At 22.5% G+C, this 24075-nt stretch overlaps 1 protein-coding gene across 9 annotated transcripts in view; it reads right to left on the reverse strand.

Moving 5' to 3' along the window:
• The window catches only part of LOC122512482 (transient receptor potential-gamma protein), a 227031-nt gene that overhangs the window by 46865 nt on the left and 156091 nt on the right, over positions 1-24075 (reverse strand). For all 9 annotated transcript variants that reach the window (XM_043628339.1, XM_043628332.1, XM_043628340.1 and 6 more), the window contains exon 3: positions 4029-4285. In XM_043628339.1, coding sequence (XP_043484274.1) covers positions 4029-4199 — 171 coding nt within the window. In that variant the 5' untranslated portion in view covers positions 4200-4285. The remainder of the gene's footprint in view (positions 1-4028; positions 4286-24075) is intronic.

The raw sequence follows: 24075 nt of genomic DNA on the forward strand, positions 1-24075 counted from the left end.
TGGAAAAAAATTTCATTAAAGCAATTTCGTATAAATACAATAATACATAGCTGACCTAAGTCGTAATTTTTGTCGTTTGTTTCTTGTTTTTTTTTTATTTTGCTACGCAATAAATCTCATAAACGAGCTTTGCATGTTGAAAAAACGTGCTCATCGTGATTAAATAAGAGATATGACAGTACACTTTTTTTTGTAGACAACAATTACTTTTAATTAATTTCACCTCTTTAAATTATAATTATTATATTCAACTTTCACACATTTTATGTCACATTTTATGTATTTTTCGTTTTACAAAATAAAATATATATATAAAGCATAAAATAAAATACATAAATTATGTAGCAATTTGCGGAAAGTAATTATGTAATAGTAAATTAATTATATATATAATAAAAAAGTTTATATATCACATCTGTATATGTGTATTTATAATTTATTTGTTTAAATTATTTAAAAATTAATATTTTTGATTTATTTTTGATTTTTGAATTTTTTTATTTTTTTTTATTCTTTTTCTATTTTTGAAATTAATTCTATTAAAAAAAATAAAGACGAATAAACATCTTTTTTTTTTAATATAAATTTTTACAATATAAAAAATTATCGTGTAGAAAATAAATTATTGTGTTATTTTGTGTTTACAAAAAATCGTATATACTATTAGAGAGCTTCGTTAATTTTGGTTGTTCTTTTTATTTTGTATTTTTTCCTAATTGCTTCCAACTAAACTGGTAATTTAGGTTCAACGTATGGAGAGAGTACAACTTGTTGGGACATTGAAGTTTGTATAGTCTCAAAGGGAATTACGTATGCAGGAAATGAGAAGAAGCTTGTCGAAAATTGAGTTTCGAAAATTTTGTTAAAATTTTGGCTAAAAAAAAAATTTAAATAAAAAAAAAAATGAAAAAACTCAATTAAAAAACTAATATATATAAAATTTATTTAAGATAATCTTATATGTGGAATATTAATTTTTAATCTTTATAGAAAAAGAAAAAGAAAAAGAAAAAGAAAAAGAAAAAGAAAAAGAAAAAGAAAAAGAAAAAGAAAAAGAAAAAGAAAAAGAAAAAGAAAAAGAAAAAGAAAAAGAAAAAGAAAAAGAAAAGAAAAAGAAAAAGAAAAAGGAAAAGAAAAAGAAAAAGAAAAGAGAAAAAGAAAAAGAAAAGAAAAAGAAAAAGAAAAAGAAAAAGAAAAAGAAAAGAAAAAGAAAAAAGAAAAAGAAAAAGAAAAAGAAAAAGAAAAAGGAAAAGAAAAAGAAAAAGAAAAAGGAAAAGAAAAAGAAAAAGAAAATATAATATTATTTTGATCACTACGACGTTTTAATATTTAATATTCCCACGTCTTAGCTGCTCGACATTTGTAATAGAATAAAAAGAAAAACCAATGGAAAATTTCCAAGAAGCAAAACAAAATGAAATAAAAACGCGCTCGGGTACAGAAGAGAGAGAGAGAGAGAGAGAGAACTTTATTCGAATCTTAAGATATCTTGCTGGCAACTTGCGTAAATTGGATTGGCACTCAATCCCCCTTCCTATATTTTTTATCACTCTTTTTTTATTCAAAAGGTAAGAACGTCGTTAGCTCGCAATTCCCTCCCCCTCCCCACCTCAATAAACATCTGCCCTTATAGTGCACATTGGCCGTGATTGCTAAATTTTTTTTCCCCCTTTAAATCGAAAAAGAAAAAGGAGAAAAATATTGCCATATCTTTTAACTTTATCGTTGATAATTCCAATTTTAAATTTTTAAATCAATAATTATTCAGGAATATTAAATTGCAGGATTATTATATTGCAAAAAAATTTCTTTTTAATTTTTTTTTTCGAAAATAATTATATTTATTATGGAAATTGTATTCAGAATTTATTTGAGAAAATTTAAATTTAAATTTACTTAAATTTAAATTTTTTTAATCGATTTTATTTTATTTTTGCAGTAGATTATAAAAAATTTACTATGAACGCAAAATTAAGGAGTTTTATTCTTTAAACTAAATTTTTATTTTTTTTGTAGAAATATTAACTGTTGTAAATTTTCCTAAATTTAAAATTTGGATTTTAATTGAATTTAATTTTAATAAATAAGAATTTTTTCTCGGAAATAAAATTTTGAGAGGCTAAATAAAGTTTTTGGTTCATAAAAATTAAATAGTGAAAAATTATAAAAAGAATAATAAAACTGAAATTCATGATCATGAAAGTTTATTTTTCAGTAGTAAAATTAAGTTTCAGTCGTTCAGTAGTTCAAGAACTCCATTTTTAGACAAATATTTTTTAATCAAAAACAATAAAACATTTAATAGTAAAAATTCATGAGTGGTAAAAATAAAATATAGTCAGACGAAGTTTTTGAAATTATTTTTATCTTTAGTCAGAGAGAATTTAATTTGTAACGCCTAATTTGTTTTTAAAAGTAGTAAAATACAGATTGAGTCAGACAAAAGAGTCATTAGTAGTAAAAATAAAATTTAGTCAGACAAAGAAATTAAACTTACTTTTAGCATAAGTAGTAAAAGAAATTTAGCGTCAGACAACTTTTCAAAATTCACTTAATTATACTTTTCAGTGGTAGAAACTAGCTTAAGTCAGACAGAATATTTTAAATTTCTAATTCTTTGTAGCAGTAGCAAAAAGCAGATTGATTAAATTTACAAATTTCTATTTATCGTTCAGTAGTTAAAGAACATTATAGTCAGACATAAAATTTTTATTTCTCATTCGGTAGTTCAAAACTTTTATAGTCAGGCATAAAATTAGAGTGTCTTATGTCTCGATCAGTAGCTCAAGAACTTTATAGTCAGACATAAAGTTATAAACTTTTATTTCTTGATGAGTAGTTTAAGAACTTTATAGTCAGACATAAAGTTATAAACATTTTTTTCTTGATCAGTAGTTTAGGAACTTTATAGTCAGACATAAAGTTATAAATTTTTGTATTTCTTTCAGTAGGTCAAGTATTTTATAGTCAGACAAATTTTTTCATTCGGGAAAAATAAAAATATTGAAAATAAAAATTTGAGTACGTAGTAAAAATAAAATTCAGTCAGACAAATTTTTTTAAATTATTTTTATAATAAATAATAAAAAAAAATCTATTGTCATACAACTTATAAAGTTCACTTTATTTTTTAGTAATAAAAAATAGCTTGAGTCAGACTAATTTTTTTAATTCCTAATTCTTTGTGGCAGCAGAAAAAGCATATTGAGTCAGACATAAAGTTGAAAATTTTGTTGTCTCGTGCAGTAGTTCAAGTAATTTATAGTCAGACAAATATTTTTTATTCAGAAAAAATAAAAATTCACGTTGAAGTGTTACTAGTAGTAAAAATAAAGTTTAGTCAGACAAAAAATTTAATTTTTTTTTAAGAATAAGTAGTAAAAACAATTTATTGTCAGACAACTTTTAACATTCACTTAAATTCGTTTTTCAATAGTAAAAATTAGTTGTGATCAGAAAAAATATTTAAATGTCTTATTATTTGTGGCAGTAGTAAAAAGCATATTGAGTCAGTTATAAAGTTACAAATTCAAACTTCTCGTTCAGTAGTTTAAGTAATTTATCGTCAGACAAATATTGCTTGTATTCGAGAACAATTTTCATACTAAAAATTTTTATATTTAAAGTAGTAAAATATGTGTATAATAGTAGGAATGAAAATAAAAGTAATAATAAAAATAAAATTAAATGTAAAAAATAAAAATAGAAACAAAAATAAAAGTAAAAATAATAAAGGTAGAAACAAAAATAAAGACGAGAATAAAAATAAAATTCAAATAAAATACAAATGCAAATGCAAATACAAATACAAATACAAATACAAATACAAATACAAATACAAATACAAATACAAACAAAAATGAAAATAACGGAAGTCAAATAAAAATGAGATAAAAATGAAAAACTGAAAATAAAATAAAATAATAGGAAAAATAAAATTCAATTCAAAATGAAATAAAAAAATTGAAAAAATTGAAAAAAATGAAATAAAATGAAAATAATATTACAGAATAGATTGAATTCTGTACCTTGACTTTTTTGTCGATTTCCGGCTTATCAAGAAAGTGCATTGTGGATTGTGTTTGTATAGATGGTGGAGCTGGCGGTGGATCTTCAGGGTCAAAGTTGAGGTGTTGGTCGACCCCATGGGGATAACCCCCCACGGTCGAGTAGCCCCTTGAGCTACCTGACATTGTCATCTGGTAGTGATATTCTACCTCGTTACCAATCCCTTCATTAGGGTTTTCCACACCCCTAACGTTATCCTCATCTTCTCCTGTGCTTTCTGCAAAAAATACAAATAAAAACCTCCGATAAATTACAATTTTCTTTTTACTATCAAACACAATTTTTTTATACGAAAAAGAAATATTACACATTCATGCGTTAATTACTTCAACTAAAAAAATAATAAAATCTCATATTTTTAAATTTTGTAAATTTTATTATAAATTTAATTATTAATGTAATAAAGACAAAAATTAGTATAATAAAACAAATAATAATAATTTAATATATAATATATTCAATATATAATTTAATTATTAATTATTATTTTAATTACAAAAAATTTAATTTAATTTACAAAAAATTTTTATTTTCAAATATTAATTACAATAATTATTTATTTTCAAATATTAATTTCAATTTGGGAATAATTTCAAATAAAACAATTTCAGATAAAATTCTTAGAAAAAAATGGCACTAAGAAAACAATATACTTGAATCAAATGTAATTATCTTCGTTAAACAGTCAACCAAAAATTGTTTTTGAATTAAACATAATAATTTTAATTCAACACCTAATAAGTTTGATTCAATAAAAATTAGGTTTCATTGAATTATAAAATATGTTTAAATCAAACACAATTTTTTGGTTGGCTGTTTACTTTTCGATTACAAAAAAATTTTCTCAGTGTATTTTCAAAATATTTTATTAAATACTTTGAAAAAATTCAATTATTTCCGTGAATATAATAAAATTCATCTTTAGAAGTAAATTATTTTCTATATAAAATTTTAATACAATTTTTCGAAAGATTCAATTATTTTTACAAATTTTGATAAAATTCTTCATGTAAATTCAAGTTTTTGTAATTGACATTTAATTCATTTATTTATTTAATATAAAAATATGAAATTAAGAAATTTATTATCTATTATTTTTTATATCATTTTTTCACTTATTTCTAAATCATATTAACAATTAGTGAACGTTAATTTTAATTATTTTTCAAAAAAAATACTTCAACGATTGTCTCAAAAAACAAAAAAATTTATTTGTGCATGAGAGAAAAATAAAAAAATATTTTTCCGCAATGTAATTAATCTATGCGAGATGAGTAATTAATTCTGGATTATTCTTTTTTAAAAAGCATTGAGATATCGATCATTTTGAGAATTCATCGAATGTTAATATCCGGGGTTATTAAGTGAAATTTGCATTGAGGTTTCAATGCGAGTAAAGTGCAATTAATGTCGCCTCGTTGAATGTAAGTTTTTAATTTTATTTTTTCATTTCTCTGATATTAAAAATTTTTCACACGTTATTTCATTAGAGAGAATTTTTTTTTTTGCTCTAATTTTTCATTTGTATGTAATTCTTTGCATTTTTTTTCCATGTCTGTCATTAATTATATTATTTTGCGTTTGACGAAAATTCTTAAATTTCGTTTGAAAAAATGATTAGACATTGTTTTTTTTTTACATTTTTCATAAATTTTCCCTTTTTGAATATTTATTAATTTTGAATTTTTAAAAATTGTGATTTTTGCTTTGACAAAATTATTTTAATTTCGTTTTGAGAAAATTAACTTTTTACTTCTCTACAATTATTAATTTTCTTTTGAAAAACTATTTTTTTTTTGAAAAACTAATTTTTTTATTTAAAAAACTAATTTTCCTTTAAAAATATATTAAATTTTCCTTCTTAACAAAATTTCGTTCTGTAATAAAATTTCATATTTTCTTCTATAAAAAATGATAAATTCCATTTTACGATTATTTTTTTTTGTTTACAAAATTATTACTAATTTTCCTTTGAAAAACTATATTTTTATAACTGAAAATCAATTTTACCTAGAAGAAATATTAAATTTTCCTTTTTGATAAAATTTTTTTTTGTAAAAAAATTTAATAAATTCTTCTAGACTAAAATTATTAATTTTTTTTTAGAAAATTATTTTTTTTCTTCTCGTTAATTATTAATTTTCTTTTAAAAAACTAATTTTTTAATTTGAAAAACTAATTTTTCTTTGAAAATATATTAACTTTCCCTTCTTAATCAAATTTCGATTTTTAATACAATTAAATATTTTCTTTTATAAAAAATGATTCGTTTCAATTTAAGACATATTTTGAACTAAAAAAATTATTACTAATTTTCCTTTTGAAAAATAATCTTTTTATTCGTGAAAATTAATATTTCCTTAAAAAATATTAAACTTATTCCCAACTTGATAAAATTCTGTTTGGTAAATAAAAATTAAATATTTTCTTCTAGGCAAAATTATTAATTCTCTTTTGGAAACATTATTATTTTCCCTTTTTACAAAATTAATTATTTTCATTCGAAAAAAGTATTTGATTTTTCTTTGAACAAATATTTAATTTCCTATCGAAAAAATATTGAATTTCCCTTTTTGAAAAAATTATTTTTTTCTTTGGCATAAAATTATTATTAATTTCCCATTGGAAAAATTGGTATTAATTTTCCTTTGAGAAAATTAGTATTAATTTTCCTTTGAGAAAATTATTATTAATTTTCCTTTGGGAAAATTATTATTATTTTTCCATTGGGAAAATTATTATTAATTTGCTATTGTAAAAATTATTATTAATTTTCAATTGGAAAAGCTATTACTAATTTTCCATTAGAAAAATTATTTATTTTACCTCAAAAAAAAAATTATTTTTGCTGCTTAAAAAAAATAAATTTATTGACGAAAAGAATTTAAAACTATATTTTCTTTTTACGAAAAGCAAAAAAAAAAAAATTAAAAAAAATTTTTTGTTTCGTTTCTATTTCTTCTGAAGTAAAAAAAATTTTTTTCCCAGAAAAAAAAATTACAACTTTAAATTGAAATAATATAAGGGGCGGAGGTGGGGATTATTATTGTACACGAGTAAAATGATGAACTTGTCAGAGAAAAGACAGACAACTTTAAAAGTGCGCATCTTGTGTTCAATTTGTTTGACATCGTAAAAAATTGTACAGATTTACTTTCTTCTTCTTCTCCTATTCCTGTTTTTTTTCTTTTTTAAAACGACGGACACGATTTTACCTGGGAGGCATTATTCCACAAGGAGAGTGATACGGTTTTATCAGCGGTTTTACTACCAGCGTATAGGTTGGACTTTAAACGGAAGAGATTTACCGCGAACCATTTTATAACCCTTGTCGCTTACGTTAAAGATCTTTTTTTTCTCTCTTTCTCTCTCTCTCACTCCACTTTTGAGATGATTTTTTCTCATTTCAGAACTGATGAAAAATTATTTACAGAAATATTGCCAGGACTTTGCAGCGAAATGATCTTTTGAATAAAATTAAAAAATTCTCCTTTAAGCATTTTTCTTTTTCGGTAAAATTTAATTATTTTGTAAAATAATAATTTCTCAAAATTAAAAAAAAATTTTTGTTTAAAAAACTAATTTTTAATAAAGACTATTTATTATTTTCTTTACTTTTTTTTATTTTTAACTACTGATTTTTTCTCAAAATTAAATTTTCAGAAAAAAAGTAGAAAAGTAATAAGCTTAGTCATACAAAATAAATGGACACTGAATTCCACTTTTTTTTTTGTAATTAGATTTTTCTTTTTTGGAAATTCTCTTTTTTTCGACAAAAGAAAGAGAAAAGTGAAATATTTCCAGACACATACACGTATTCATTTTCATTACATAAAATATTTACTCCTTGTATTCATATATTTTTTTCTAGACTTTATTATTATGTTCTTTGTTTACTTTCCCTAATGAAACTTAATTTGAAAAGTGAGACCGAGATCATGTAGTCGCGCACAGGGAAAAAATTAAAAGTATTAAATTACCCTCAATTAAGTAAATTAGTCGCACAGTTTTTAGAAAATTTATTTTATGGAAAAATACACATTAAAAAAATGTTAGGAAAAAAATTATTTATTTTTCACAAGAAACAATAATTTTTCAAAAACAAGAACAATAATTTTTAATTTGCAATTTAGATGAAAAATTTTCTTTTCAATCGTAAATATTTTATTCTTTTCTTAAAGAATTCTTTCTTTTCTTTAAAAATTGTTTATTCTATTATAAACAATTTTTATAATTAGAAATTGTTGAAAAAACATTTTTAAAAAAATTTTTTTTATCTATTTTTATAGCATAACATTTTATTTGATTATATTATTAGATAACATTTGATAACATTTAGTTATTAACATAACAATTTGTTATCAAATTTGGTGTATTAATAATTTGAGAGAAAATGAAAAATTTCTGTCGAAGCATATTTCAATTTTCCTCAAATTGCATTTTCTTCTAAATATTTATATTCTTTTTATCTTCTATTTTGAACAGAAAAAAATTGCTTCTATTCTTACCAAACAATATTCTGCACTTGTATTACTTCTTTTTTTTACGACAAAAACTTTTCATCGTAAATCAAAAAGTACTTTTTTCTAAAGGATAAAAAAAAAATTTCCTGTATTTTTCCTTTCATTTTTAAAAGAAAGTAGTATTTAATGCATTTGAGAGAAAAAGAAAATTCTTTGTCAAAAGTGAGAATCTCATTATGTTTTATTCTGTAGGAAAAAAATACTTTAATATACATATATAGATATATTATATTTAAAGAGGAGAATTTTTATATGCACTTTTTATACTTTCTCCTCTATGTTTTGAATTTATAATATCTGTTTTATTGTACGAGGGAGATGTAAATATAGATATAGATAATATAAAGGAGGATTATATTCGAGATGCAGATGGTCCAGTCAGCATATAAAATTTTTCATCTTTTTCTCTGTGTGGCGATTAATCATTCTCAAGTTTTGCCAGGACAAGATGAGCGAGAAGCTCATTTTATGGAAGCTATCATGCCACTCGACATTTTCTATTGTTGTATTATTATTAAACACAACGAGTTCGTTGAAGGAGAAATATTTACATAAAGCATAAAGCGAAACTATATACAAACTACATTTGGAAATACATCAGATATTGTTTCTCTCTCACAGTTAGAATATTGTATAATATATTCAAAATCAAGATAAAATAACAAAAAATAATATATAAAGAAAATTTATTATTATTAGTAGGTTATATTATTACATTAATATTAGTAAATTTAGTTTATAAATTTTTATAAATTAATTATCAATTGATTTTCAAATTTCAAATTTAAATTTAAAAATCAATTATCAATTGATTTATTAAAATTAATTATCAATTGATTTTCAAATTTCAAATTTAAATTTAAAAATCAATTGATTATTAACTTTTAAAAAATTTTATAAAAAATAAATTTACTAATTTACTAATTAATATTTAAAATTTAAATTTTTTCATTAATAATTTAATAAAATTTAATAAATTAATGATTTAAATAAATTAAATATCATTTCACTCGTGTACAATAGCAATCCTCCCACTCTTTTTATCATTACAACATAAATCTCTATTTTTTTCCTCATCCAAAAATTTTTTTTTATTTTGAAAAAAAAATGAACCAGTGTAAATTTTTTTTGCCCTTTAAAAATTAAAAATAATTTCCGATTCTTCTAATTTAAATAGTATTTTTTATTGACAAATGTAATTTGTTTTTGTACAAATGTAATTTGTTTTTGATGAAAATTAACAATTTTTTCATGAAAAAAATTTTTTTTTTTAATTTTTAGCTTAAAATTTAATATTTTTAAATAGGTACATAAATTTTGAGATAATTCTTACAATGGAAAATGAATACAAAATTTTCTGAAGATAAAAGAATAATTTTTTCAAAAATGAAAATTAAAAAGTTTTCTTTTTTAAAGGGAAATTAAATATTTGTTTAAAGAAAAAATATTGTTTTTCTAAATATTAGAATTAAATAAAAGTAAATATCTGACAAAAGAAAAGGAATTTTTTTCGGTTAGTAGTAGCGATCGGTTATACTCAGACGAACAAAAAATTTTGCACACTTTTTTGTGAGTAAACTTAACTCAAAATCAATTTTAATCGTTTTTATTATTCATGGAAAATCATTTCAGGAAATATATTTTATTTTGATAGCAGTTGTAAACTGTCAGTTTCAGTCGGGCATATACACATAAATTTTATTTCGATTTCAGTAGTATAAGTCAGTTAATGTGAGACTGAATTTATTTCCAGTAGTAGAAATAAGTTTTAGTCAGACAAAATATCGTTAATTTTGTAATTATGTCTAATTGCTTGCGACAGTAGTATAAGGTAAATTTTGATCAGACAGAACTCTTTAATTGTTATGTGACAGTAGTAAAAAGTACATTTGGTCAGACATAAGGTTAGAATTTTTTTATTTTTTCAAAGTTCAAGATCTTAATACTCAGACAATATATTTCTCTTTTTTGAGAGAATAAAAATTTAAAGGAAAAATTTATTTGTGGTAAAAATAAAAATCAGTCAATGTTTCAAAATTTAGTCAGTATAAGTAGTACAAGAAATTTACCTTCAGGCAATGTGAAAAATTCAGTTAATCTTACTTTTCAGTAGTAGAAATCAATTTCAGTCAGACAGAATATTTTTTATTTCTAGTTTGTTTGTGACAGTGGTAAAATATATATTGAGTCAGACAAAAAGTTGCAAATTTCTACTTTTCGTTCAGTAGTTCAAGATTTTTATAGTCAGACAAATATTTTACCTTCTAGAAGAATACAAATTCACAGTGAAAAGTCATTAGAAGTAAAAATAAAATTTTGTCAGACAAAAAAATGAATTTTACTTTTAGCATAAGTAGTAAAAGAAATTTATCGTCAGACAACTTCTGAAATTCAAATATGTTTCTATTTCAGTAGTAGAAATTGGCTTAAGTCATACAGAATATTTTTACCTTCAAATGCGTTCTGAATGTAGAAAAAAGCAGATTGAATGAGATGTAAAGTTTTAAATTTTTATTTCTCGTTCAGTAGTTCAAGAAATTTATAGTCAGACGTAAAATATATGTCAGTAGTCGAAGAACTGTTTAGTCAGACATACAATTATAGATTTTTATATTTGGCACAGTAGTTCAAGAAATTTATAGTCAGACATAAAATTATAAATTTTATGTCTGGTTCAGTAGTTCAAGTAATTTATAGTCAGACATAAAGTTTTACATATTTATTTCTCCTTCAGATGAAATTAATAGTCAGACATAAAAATTTTACTTTCCTTTCAGTGGTTTAAGAAATTTATAGTCAGACAAATATTTTTTTATAGAATATTACTCATACTAAAAAATAGTAAAGTCTAAGTAATAAAATATATTTTGCATCAGACAAGAAGTTGTAAAGTTTCTTTTTCAGTAGTTCATGGACTTTACAGTCAGACAAATAGTTTTGTTTTAACTTTCAATATAAATAAGTAGAAAATAAAGTGACTCTTAATAATTTATATTTAGTGAGAGGAGAAATTTTTAGTCCAGAAAATTGTTTTATTTTTTAAGTAGTAAAAATAGTTTTCGTCAGACAGTGTCTATAAATTTTAATTTTAACTTTAGTTGAAAATGTAAAAAAATGTTTTCCTTCATAAAAACCTGATAAACTGTCTCATTTTTTCATTGTTTTTGAAATTGACAGAATTACTGTAATGAGCGTTGGTTAAGATCGTCAGGAAGCGGATTAATCCTCTCAATTATTTACTCGACTAAAGGGAAGCTGTGGAAACACTCTTTGTGGAAATAACTTGTATAGTACAAGGATGAAAGTTGGGTCAGGACTGATTTAGGATCATGGGAATTGCTTCAATCTGTTCTCTCTCACTCTCAATCTCTCCCTCTTTCTTTCTGCCTCCATTCCTCTATATCTGTGTATATAGACTGATATAGATTCCCACGAGGAATTAAAGCGCATCGCCTACCTCTAAATCCTGTAAATATAGGGAAAAACCCCTTTAACACATTTCGTCATTTTCCACTATTTTCCTTTCGTTTCATTCTCGCATAAAATTTGTTTTCATCTTTTTTTCTCCCCTCCTTCTTTTGAATTACAATAAATAGAAAACATTTTCAACGCGAAATATAAATATTTTTGTCGACTAAACTCGCGGGCATATTTCTCGAAATAAATTCCAAACAAAATTGCAGAGAAAAAAAAGTTTAATCACTTTTTAACATTGCAGAACATACACGAAAAATTTATTTTAACTACGAGAAAATTTCACTCCATAACGCAAATTGAAAAGGAAAGTGAGAAATGTGAAATTTTGTATTCATAAGAGTAATTTATTTATGTTCCAGTTTTCATATAAATTCGAATTTGAATATACATAATTACAGAGGCGAAAGAGAGAGAAAGAGTACAATTAAAAACTAACTCCGGTTGTTTAATTACTTTTGTTTTACCAAAAAAAAAAAAATTTTTTTTAATTTTAAAAACTTTTAAATTCTAGTTTTTAAAATTAAAAATTTTTTGTTTTTCAATTGAAAATCATTTTTTTCTGAATTTAGGGAAAAGAAAACTGGGATCGATTAATAAATATGTATATTGTATAGCAGTGTTGATTAAAGTGCTTCCATTCATATCAGTACTTTCGGATTATATGCTCTTTGAAAAATGATATATACAAATGCAATGAAACATCACAACAATCGCCTTTTATTCCAGAGTACAATAAAAGTGAATTACTTTCAGCGTGTGAATCTCTCTCGATTTATTTATATTCCTCTCCTCTATATACACAAAATGCAATCAAACTCGTGTTATAACAATACAACTGGAGAATTTAATTGATATTATCATTCAATGCATTTCTTTATCATTACAATCATTTATTAATTATTAGTCAATTAAAAAATTTTTGTTGACAATTTTTCGCCTTTTGTTCTAAAAATATTTTATTTATTTTAATAATTTAAACTTTTTCTCTTTTTAGTATTTATTTATTTAAACATATCAATGGTATAAGTACTTTTAAAAACTTTGACTAACTATATTTTATTTTTACTATTAAAATTGATAACTTTATGTCTGACTATACAGTTCTTCGACTACTGATCAAGAAATAACAATGTTTTTTTCGTCTGACTGTGTAATTATTAGACTACTGGAAGGAAAATAAATATTTTACGTCTGACTATAAATTTCTTGAACTACTGAACCAGAACAAAAATATAAAAAGAAGAAAAAGTCGCATGAAATCTTAGAAAAAACGACAAAAAAAACACAAAATTGTAAAAAAAATCACATTTCTCGACAACAGATACATTAATATCAAACAATCCGGAATAAAATTAAAAAAAATTTAATAAAATTCATAGCAAAATTTTAATGAGGTATTTTTATCATTTTTTTAAAAAAACTCTCTTTAAAATGTCAATTATTTTTATAAATTAATAAAATTCTTCTCCGAAATTCAATTATTTAAAAAAAATTTTAATAAAATTCTTCTCTGAAATTCAATTATTTTCAAAAGTAATAAAATTCTTCGCAGAAATTCAATTATTTTTAAAAATAACAAAATTTTTTACAGAAATTCAATTTTTTTTAAACATTTTAATAAACTTTTCCCCAATAATTCAATTATTTCCATAAATAAAATTCTTAGGAGTTCAATTATTTTCAAAAATTTTCATAAAATTCAATTATTTTCAAAAGTAATAAAATTCTTCTTTGAAATTAAATTATTTTCAAAAATGTTTATAAAATTCTTGCAGCAAAATTTCAATTATCTTTAGAAATAATTTAATTCTTCTCCAAAATTCAATTATTTTCAAAAATAACAAAAGTTTTTACAGAAATTCAATTCTTTTTAAACATTTTAATAAAATGTTTCCGAATAATTCAATTATTTTCATAAATAAGAAAATTTTTACGAATTCAATTATTTTCAAAAATTTTGTATAAAATTCTTGCTGCGAAATTTCAATTATCTTTAGAAATAATTTAATTCTTCTCCAAAATTCAATTATTTTCAAAAATAACAAAAGTTTTTACAGAAATTCAATTCTGTTTTAAAAATTTTAATAACATTCTTCCGAATAATTCAATTATTTTCATAAATTAAGAAAATTCTTACGAATTCAATTATTTTCAAAAATTTTGTATAAAATTCTTGCTGCGAAATTTCAATTATCTTTAGAAATAATTTAATTCTTCTCCAAAATTAAATTATTTTCAAAATTTTCTTTAAATTTCTCGTCAAAATTATCATTATCTTCATAAATAATAAAATTCATCCTGGAAATTTAATTATATTCAAAAGTTCTGCCAAAATTCTTTGCAAAATTCAATTGTCTTCAGAAGTAAGAAATTTCTTGGCAGAAATTAAATTAATTTCAAAATTTTTTTTTAAATTCTTCTCAAAATTTCAATTATGTTTATAAATATCAAAATTTTTCTGCTATACTTTAATTACTTTTAAACATTTTTAAAAAAATTTGTTCAAAATTTCAATTAACTTTGAGAGTAATAAAATTCTTCTCTTAAATTTAATTATTTGCAAAAATTGAAATAAAATTCTTGTCAAAATTTAAATTCTCTTTATAAATAATAAAATTCATCCTAGAAATTCACTTATTTTTAATGTTTTTTTTAAATTTCTCGTCAAAATTTTAATTATCTTCATAAATAATAAAATTCATCGTGGAAATTTAATTATTTTCAAAAGTTCTAATAAAATTCTTTGCAAAATTCAAATATCTTCAAAAGTAAAAAAATTCTTGGCAGAAATTAAATTATTTTCAAAAATTTTTTTTTTAAAATTCTCCTAAAAATTTCAATTATTTTTGTAAATATCAAAATTCTTCGGCAAAATTTAATTACTTACTAATGTTTTAAAAATTTCTTCACAGTAATTCAATTATTTTCATAAAAAATAATTAAAAATTTTTTCTTATAAAATCTTATAATATAAAATAATGATTTTAACACTCAATCCTATTTAATTATTATAAAACATGAAGACATCAATTGCATTGAGTCGAAGGCTCGAAGTAATCCATTTCTTCATATTTTATAACAATTTTTTAATAAGTTGTTTAATTTCAAAAAATGTTTGAATTTAAATGTTTTGAAAAATTTTAATTCCTATGGAAAAATAATAACTAAATATTTATTTAAAAAATAAGTTATTGATATTTTCGAAAAATATGAAAGAAATTTGTAAATAAATGTAACAGAACATTTTTTTGACTCAAACTTTTTTTTGACTTTTTTTAAAAAAATTTTTTTTAAATTTAGAATAAAATTTTTTAATTTCAGTCGCAATTTTACTAAAAAAAAAATTTCGAAAAAGTCCATTAGTCGCATTTTTTCACAAAAAAAAATCGAAAAAAGTCACATTTCCTTAGAAAAATTGAAAAAAGTCGAAAAAGTCGCACAATCCGAGCCCTGTATTTCTTTTCTCTCACTCAATATATAATGAAATGAAAATAAGTCACGTTTTTTAGACATCACTATAAAAATATTTTATTCAAAGTGTTTCACATGAGAATATAGTTATATGTGCCGCGGAACAATGTGTGTTTTTGTTTTCTTTTTACTCTTTTTTTATGTGTGTCCTCGTGGAAGCCATATATGCTTGTTTACACGTGATATCACGCCACAATGAAAAGTGATGAAACCCATTCAGCTATATTGCGGCAAACAATCAACGCACAATGCCTCCCTGTATACCTTACGAATTCCCGCAAAATCTGCTTTCGCGCAGATAAGCTCACACAGTGTTTCCGTGAAAAAGCTCAACCAAAAAAAAAAAAAAAAAAAAAAGGAGGAGAAAGAGATCGCCACACAAAAGAAAAGGATCTTTTACGGACAATTTATTACACCCCCCTCCCCCTTGCGGTGGTGTTATCATAAATTTAAACAATAACAATTTATTACATTACTCGAGAGTTGAAAAATAATAAACAATTTATTAGATTTAATAATAAAAATTTTTGACAATATTTATTGTTGTATTTTTTGAGATTTATTTTGGGTTTAAAAATTTTGATAATTTATTGTTGCGAAATAGAAATTTTAATAATTTGTTAGATTATAAATTTTGAAATTTATTGTTAGATTATAAAGTTTTGAAAATTGTTAGAATTTTAATTTTTAAAATCTATTTTTCTTCATTGAAATTATTTCTGCATTATAGAAATGATTTTTCCTTGAGAATTCAAACAAATATTTCTTTTTGTAGCGAAGGACAAAAAAATATCTCTTTTTTTGTTGCAGTTTTTGAATATGTGAGAAAAATATTTGAAATTGTCTAATGTGACTATAAATGGAGTTAATGCGGTTACGATCTTCTGAAGTACGAAATCAGTATACGAAACTTCTTTGGCCTGAATCCAGTGAATGCAGATCGAATATTAAATACTCTGTCGTGAATTATGAATGTCACCCGCTCTAAGTACCACGACTTCCAGTGCAACGAAGAACACGAGTTATGTGCATTCATTGGCGTACACATACACACACTCTCTCTCCCTTGATAATAATTATTAATTCTAATTTTATTAATTCAATTTATCAAACTAAGCTGACTTTGAAATTTTTTATTTTATAAATATTTTCTTTTAGTTTGATTTCAAGTTCTCTTTGTGAATAAAATTATAATAATAAATAAGAAGTAAAAAATGTTTTTTTTATCAAAAAGAATTTTTTAGTGGTAATGGAAAGTTTCAGTCAGACAAAATTTTGCGATTTTTGTAGTTATTTTTTTAACAGTAGTAAAAAATGGCAATAGATTCACGTTCATTTGAAATTAAGTAGTAGAGTCGATTTTCGTCAGACAGAAGTTACCTAAGAATTTTTTTTTTGAATCAGTAGTAAAGTCAATTTTTGTCAGACACAAGTTGCTTAAGAATATTTTCAAAATCAGGAGAGAAGGATATTTTTAGTCAGACATTACTATCTATCAATAGTGATTTTTTTTACTGTTTCATTTAATTATTATAAATAATATTCCTTCAAAGTAGTTCAAGTCAGCTTTAGTCAGACGTAACTAAAATTATTTCAGTATTAATTATTTTCAGTAATAAGAGAAATTTTCTGTCAAACAATTTAAAATTCCTTATTTAGTTACATAATTTTATTTAAATTATTATTATTTTATTTAAAATCTTGTCCTCGTAAAACTTAATTCAATTTTGTTTTAATTTTTCTAGCAGTAGTAGAAATTTTTTCGTCCAGACTTAATTCTTGTAATTTTTTATTAACAGTGGAACAAGTTTTTATAGTCAGACAATTAGGACGAATATTAAAGAATACAAAAATATAAAAGTGCAAAAAAATACTGGAGCACAAAAATAGAAAGTAAAAAAAATACAAAAGAACAAAAATAGAAAAATACTAATAAAAAAAAGTGTTAAAATTTAAAAGTGTAGGAATACAAAAGTACAAAAATACAAAAAACTACAAAAATACTAGAATAGAAAAAAATACAAAAATATAAGAATATAAAACTAAAAAAAACAAAAGTACAAAAATAAAAAATAAAAATTCAAAAGTGAAAAAAATACTGCTAAAAGAAAACAAAAAGAAAAATAGACTTGAATGACTTCACCAAACTGAATTATTTATTATCTTAGTTCGTAAAAATAAAAATAAAAATAATAATAGTAAATATTTATTATTTTGAAAAAAACAGAAGTGTTCGCAAAAATGAACATCTTTTCGGACAATTCAATTTGAAAAGTGGAAGCTGATGTTTTTGCGGTGCAAAGTAAATTCTTTTTATGCTCTTTTCTGTAATAAATTCTGTCTAGAGCATTGAAAGAGAGTATATTCTGAATAAAAGATATTTGAGAAAGTGCACCTTTCATTTTTTGAGAGTTTCTTCGAAAAAGCTAAGATAACTTGGAAGAAAAGGACACTCGTTTAAATTAATTCCTCCTCAAATTATTCACAATTCATGGAAATTATTCCATATTTTTTCAACACCTTTCCATTCTTCTTTTTGATAAAAAAAAAAATAAATAATTTTCTATACTTTCTCCATTCCTTTTGGATCAAAACCAAAAAAAAATGTTATAGTTTCTCAATAAACAAAACGAATTCTGTTCATTTTCATAGATAAAAAAATAATAAGAAATAAAAAAAAGAAAATAAATAAATAGAAATATATTTATATTTAATAAATATTGAAAATAATAAAAATATTAGGAAAATATAAATAATTTGTCATTGAACCAGAATGATATTATTCAAATATGGTTAAAAGCGCATAAAATAAATACACAAGGGGTTTTTCAAAAAAAAAAAAAATTTTTTTTATTTTATGTAAATGCTAACGATAGTCGTACGGATGACTTTTTTTTCGCGATTTATTCAAAGAGCAATAAATTGTATTCACAGTTTCATATCGGAAGATTTTGCCGATATATTTTCGGGTCAGTGATTTCTCTGACTTTAGTCGCGAAAATGCAATGTGTGAGCAGAGGCATAAGTCTTTCAGTACACTTGATAAAACGTGAGACCATCTCTTTCTAGAGAAATATACGATGTGAAAGTTTCCAATTTTATATATGAATTTTCTCGAAAGGAGGACATCTTGAAAATATTGACTTTCAGTCTTATTTCCTATTTGACGAAAAAAAAAAAATTATGTATATTCACATCTTCTAGGCCTCTCAGAATTTTCTACTTTTTCGATCGCAAACAAAAACAATATTAAAAAAAAAAAATTCCATCATTTTTGCATGAAAAATATCTGTAAAAAATTTAAATTCTATCGTTTCTTGTTTACACAATTTTTTATACATATTTTCCTCTTCTTTCCTATTTACAATTTTGATAAATTTAAATTACTTTTTTTACTGAATCGAAGGCAGTGTGTAAAAAATATAGAATATAGAAAATAGTTTTTTTAATTCAAAAACGAATTTTAAAAAAAGATTTTATATTAATATTTTGGAAAAATTCAGTATAAAAAATATGGAATATAGAAAATAATTTTGTAAATTCAAAACAGAATTTAAAAACAAGAAGTTTTTTTAATTATTTTGAAAAAAATTCAGTAAAAGAAATAAAGAATATAGAGATTAATTTTTTAAATTCGAAAAAGATTTTTTAAAAAAAGAAGATTTTATACTAATATTTTGGAGAAATTCAGTAAAAGAAATAAAGAATATAGAGAATAATTTTTTAAATTTAAAAAAAGAATTTAAAAAAAAGAAAGTTTATATACATTATCTTGCCGAGAAATGAAATGTGATATCGAGAAAAAAGTTTTTCACAGTTCGAAACTTTACTTTTGTGGATAAAAAGAATTTTTAAAACGTTTTCCAAGTGTTCGAGAAAATAAAATTTATCATTTCTTTTTTTTCCCTCCTCCTGCCGTTGAAAGAAATCCTTTGAAGTAACTCAAATCAAAAGAAATTCAATTCTTCATAACAATGTGAAAGTGTAGTGAGCAAAACTGTTGTCTATGATAGAAGAGAGTGAAAAATTTTTATTTCCTGACAAAAATTTTCAGTGTTACAAAAAGAAAAAAAGAAGACAGAAGTATAGTTTAAAATAACAAAGAAAATATAGATAATTTTTGGTGAAAAAAAGAATAGGAAACTTTTTAAAAAAGGAAAAAAAAATAATTTTAGAGTGAAAAAAAAGGGGAAAAAAATTTACACCTGTTGCTCAGGTGTATCGAGTAGATTTTATGCGCCTAGGGATGAAAAAAACGAAAACAAATTTTGGAGTAAATTACGTTATTCGTTTTTATTTATAATCCTATAAATTAATATTTTTTTGCCAAATTCTTCTAATTAATTGATTTTTTAATCAATTTATTTATTTAATTAATTTTTAATTTAAAACACAATAAAAATTATTTTCAACCCAGCAAAATATTTTTCATTCCCACGAAAATTTTTTAAACAATTAATAATTCTGGAATTAGTAGTAAACACATTTTTTCTAATTTTAGAATTTATAGTCAAATTCATACAATTTTAAAATTTCAGAATAATTATTAGTTAAAAACAGTTTTAAGTTGGAAGAATATTTTTTAATTTACTTTATTTATTAACACAAGTAGTGCAAAAATAATTCAGTCAGACACATTAATTCCCTAATTCTCTAATTTTGAATTTTTATTAAAAAAAACAAAAAACTTTCAATAATAATTTCGAAAAAAAATTCTATTTTGCAAAGATTAAAATAATTCCCAATTAGTAGTAACAGGCAGTTTTAGTCAGACATATTTTTTTGGAATAATTATAGAATTTATAGTAAAATTCTATTTCAATTGGAAATTTTTTTTTAGTTTAGAATTAATATTAAATTATAATTTCAAAACAAAAATTCAATTTGGAAAAAATTTGAATAAGTTGAATCAGTAGTAACAGTCAGTTTTAGTCAGACAGTTTTTTTTTCATACATATTTTTTATGATTTTCAAATCGTTTGTAAAATTCGGTTCCACACAGACTTTTTTTTCAATTTCATAATTAGTTTAGTAAAAACAATTTTAACCGGGCAGAATATTTTTTTTTTATTCACGTAATTATTAAAACAAGTAGTATAAGAATAATTTAGTCAGACACAGTAATCCCACCAATAAAACACAGATTAAAAAAAATATTTGAATAATTTTCAATCAGTAGTAACTGTCCGGTTTAGTCAGACGCGTTAGTTTTAATCTGATTAATTGTTTTTAGCAGTAGAAGAATATTTTAGTCAGACACAATCATTGTTATTTAAAAAAATTTTAGAGTGGCACTTGACGTTTATTTTTTAAAATATTTTTTATATTTTTAATATACTTTTAATATTTTTAAAATACTTTTTAATTTTTATATTTTTAAAATATTTTTTGTTTTTATAATATTTTTTATATTTTTAAAATATTTTTTGTTTTTATAATATTTTCTATATTTTTTAAAATATTTTGTTCATTCATTAATAATAATTGATTCAGAAAAAATAGAAATTTTAGAAGAAAGAAAAAATTATGATAAATATAATTCTTTTTCTGTGGAGGAAAATTTTTACTTTCCCGTTGATAAATATGTTTACAAAAGTTTGTTTTTCTAGACGCGCGCATTTTTTTTTGCGAACACGTGGATTCGCTCTCTTGGACCACACACACACACAGATTTCAAAATGAAAAGAGATTTAAATCACATACTTTTATTATAGAATCAAACCTTGAAACTTTCCAAAGTTTCGACTCTCGTTTGTATAAACATAATGTGATAAATTATCTGCTCTGGATTCGATGATCCATGTTTTGGCAGAACTGTCACTTTATGTAACACGTTTTTTTTTGCCACACAAAAAATCCGCTAATAAAAAATATTTAATATTTTATTATCAGAAATTAATTAGAATTAATTCAAAAATTAATTAAATTAAAAATTAAGTTAATAAAATTAAAAATACTCAAGATTCGAAACAATAAAAATATTGCTGATACATTTTCAAAATTAATTAAAATATTTAATTAACTTAATTTTTTTTTTCTCGAAAATGCGAGTTTTCTTTTTAAAAAAAAAGGTGTTAGGAAAAATTAGCGAAAATAAAAAGTAGAGTGCGCGCAATAAAAGATTGAAAATAAAAATAAACAAAAAAAAAAAAAGAAATGCAGATAAAAAAATTTTTATTGCCAGGTATTTAGAAGGAAAGGATAAAAAAAATTATCATATGTTCATGGCAAGTTTTTTTTTTCTTTCATTGCACTTTCGCCAATTGAAGATCTCTAATTAAATTTTTTTTTTCTCAACTTCTCCTCTCCGCTCACGTTCTTTATAAGAAAAGCCAATAAAATTGCTCGGGAGTTAAAAGAAAGGGGTAAAAACTTCTACATTCAATGTGACTCGTAAAAAGTTTCCTACAAATTTTCCCACCTTCCAAAAGTTTTTGAATGTGAGAAAAACGGAGATTTAAATTCGTCGCTTGTACTTTGTTGGACAAGAAAATTGACCCTTGGCTCACGCTTTTTCTCTCTCCCAAGAGAGGGCAATTTCTCATTGTTCTTATAATTACGGACAAAGCACATAAAAACAAGAAAAAAAGTTTATAAAAATGAGCTTTAATTATTTTTTCGAAAAAGAAAAATTAAAAATAAGCTTCATGATTTTTTAAATTCCAATTCATTTAGAACTCTGTTTGTTGAAATATTATTTCGAGGGACGAAATTTTTCAGAAAATTCTTCCAAAGCATTTTTTTTTACTTAAAAAATTTTGTTACAATCGTCTATTACACTGGCACTAATAGAAAAACTAGGGAATTACTATGTCTGACTAAATTATTATTGTACTACTTGTTTTAATAATTACGTGTGAAATAAAAAATATTCTGCCTGCTTAAAACTTTTTTTAACTACTAATTCTAAAATCAGAAAACATATTTCTGAATTTAAATTTCTGAAACTGAATTTTACTGAAAATTCCAAAAATAAGTCTGACTAAAATTTTTTTTTACTACTGATATACTAATAGAAAAACTAAAAAATTAGGTACTTGTCTGACTAAATTATTTTTCTACTAATTGTTTTAATTAGTATTTTTAAATCCAAACCTTTTTCGGCTCGATTACAATAATTAAGTTTTCTGTCAGATTAAAATTTTTTTTTCAAAAAATTTGGATTTTTTAAACAAGTCAAAAAAAAAAAAAACAAAAATATGTAAATGAAAACACGAAGTAAAGATAAGTTTACATCATTGCTTTTTGCACTTTCAACGCTTAAACTCGTTATATTGGAAACTTGTTGAGAAACTTTCTTTGCCAGTTTATGATCTTAATTTTACGCTCGATCGGTGCCAAAAAAGATAACAGAGTTGAAATTATACGCGGAGATAAAAGACGCAAAATAAGAAAAGTAAAATTCCATTAAAACTTTTGTTTCATGTTTTCGTTGATTTAAATTTTATTTTTTTCATCTTCGCTCCATATTTTATTTTTTTAAAATCTTTTTTATTATCGTAATTCAAATTTTTATTTATTTTACATTTTTTTACAGATCTTTCCAGTTTTTTTTTAAATCTTTCCTTATTATTGTAGTTCAAATTTTAATTTTTTTTTTAATTTAAAAAATTTTTTCTAGTTTTTAACAATTTTTTCAATTTTTTGTTTATTAATACAAATTTAATTTTTTCAGCTTATTGTTATTTTCGATTTGAAAATAGTTTTGAGTTTTGTTCATAACTCACATTAAACTTACAAACCACGCAAAAGAAAAGTTTTCAGAAAAAAAAGAAAAAAAATACGTATATAAGAAAAATAAGAATATTGTTCACAACATGGGAAAAGTTTTTCCGATAAAGAAAAGTAGGAAATATTTTTTTATCACGAACATATAGGGATAATTTATCAAATGATTTTGAAGAAATGGAAAGTTTGTTTTTTTGCTATGTTTTTACAAAAACATTTCCTCCTAATTTACAAAAAGTTGTTTGTTGTTTTATTGCAAATAAAAGTGTAACTCTTCGGTTTGTTATGGGAAAATATTTTTGTGAGAGAATTCTTAACTCAATCTTTATGGAGAGAAATTTTAGAATTTGTTGAAAATGTGCAAAAGTTATGTGCAAGTTGACTTAAATTACGACAGTTGACAATTGTTGTTCAAAAAATTTCTCTTTCTCTCTCATCTCTGTAATCATTTTTATTGATTTCGGAAATGATATTATCAACCATTCTTTTATATCTCCAGTGTCTTTCTCTTGTCTTTTTTATTTATTTTCTTTTTTTCCTTAATTTCCTCGCATCTCTTATCGTATTTCTTTTATTGTCTTTTTGTTTGCTTTTCAACTCTATTTCCATTTTTCCATTCGAGGATTTTATTTCCTGTCTTTATATTTTATTTTATTTATTCATTTTGTATATTTTATATTTATATTTATATTTATACTATAATAATTAATTATTAAAAAGAATGATTATAATTTTGTCTGTGTTTCCTCCAGAGATTTTTTTTTTTTTTTGATTTAGTAGTAAAAATATTTTTTAATTCGCACGTAAT

The sequence above is a fragment of the Leptopilina heterotoma genome, unplaced genomic scaffold, assembly GCF_015476425.1.
Source record: "Leptopilina heterotoma isolate Lh14 unplaced genomic scaffold, ASM1547642v1 Lhet_99, whole genome shotgun sequence".
Taxonomy (NCBI): Eukaryota; Metazoa; Arthropoda; class Insecta; order Hymenoptera; family Figitidae; genus Leptopilina; species Leptopilina heterotoma.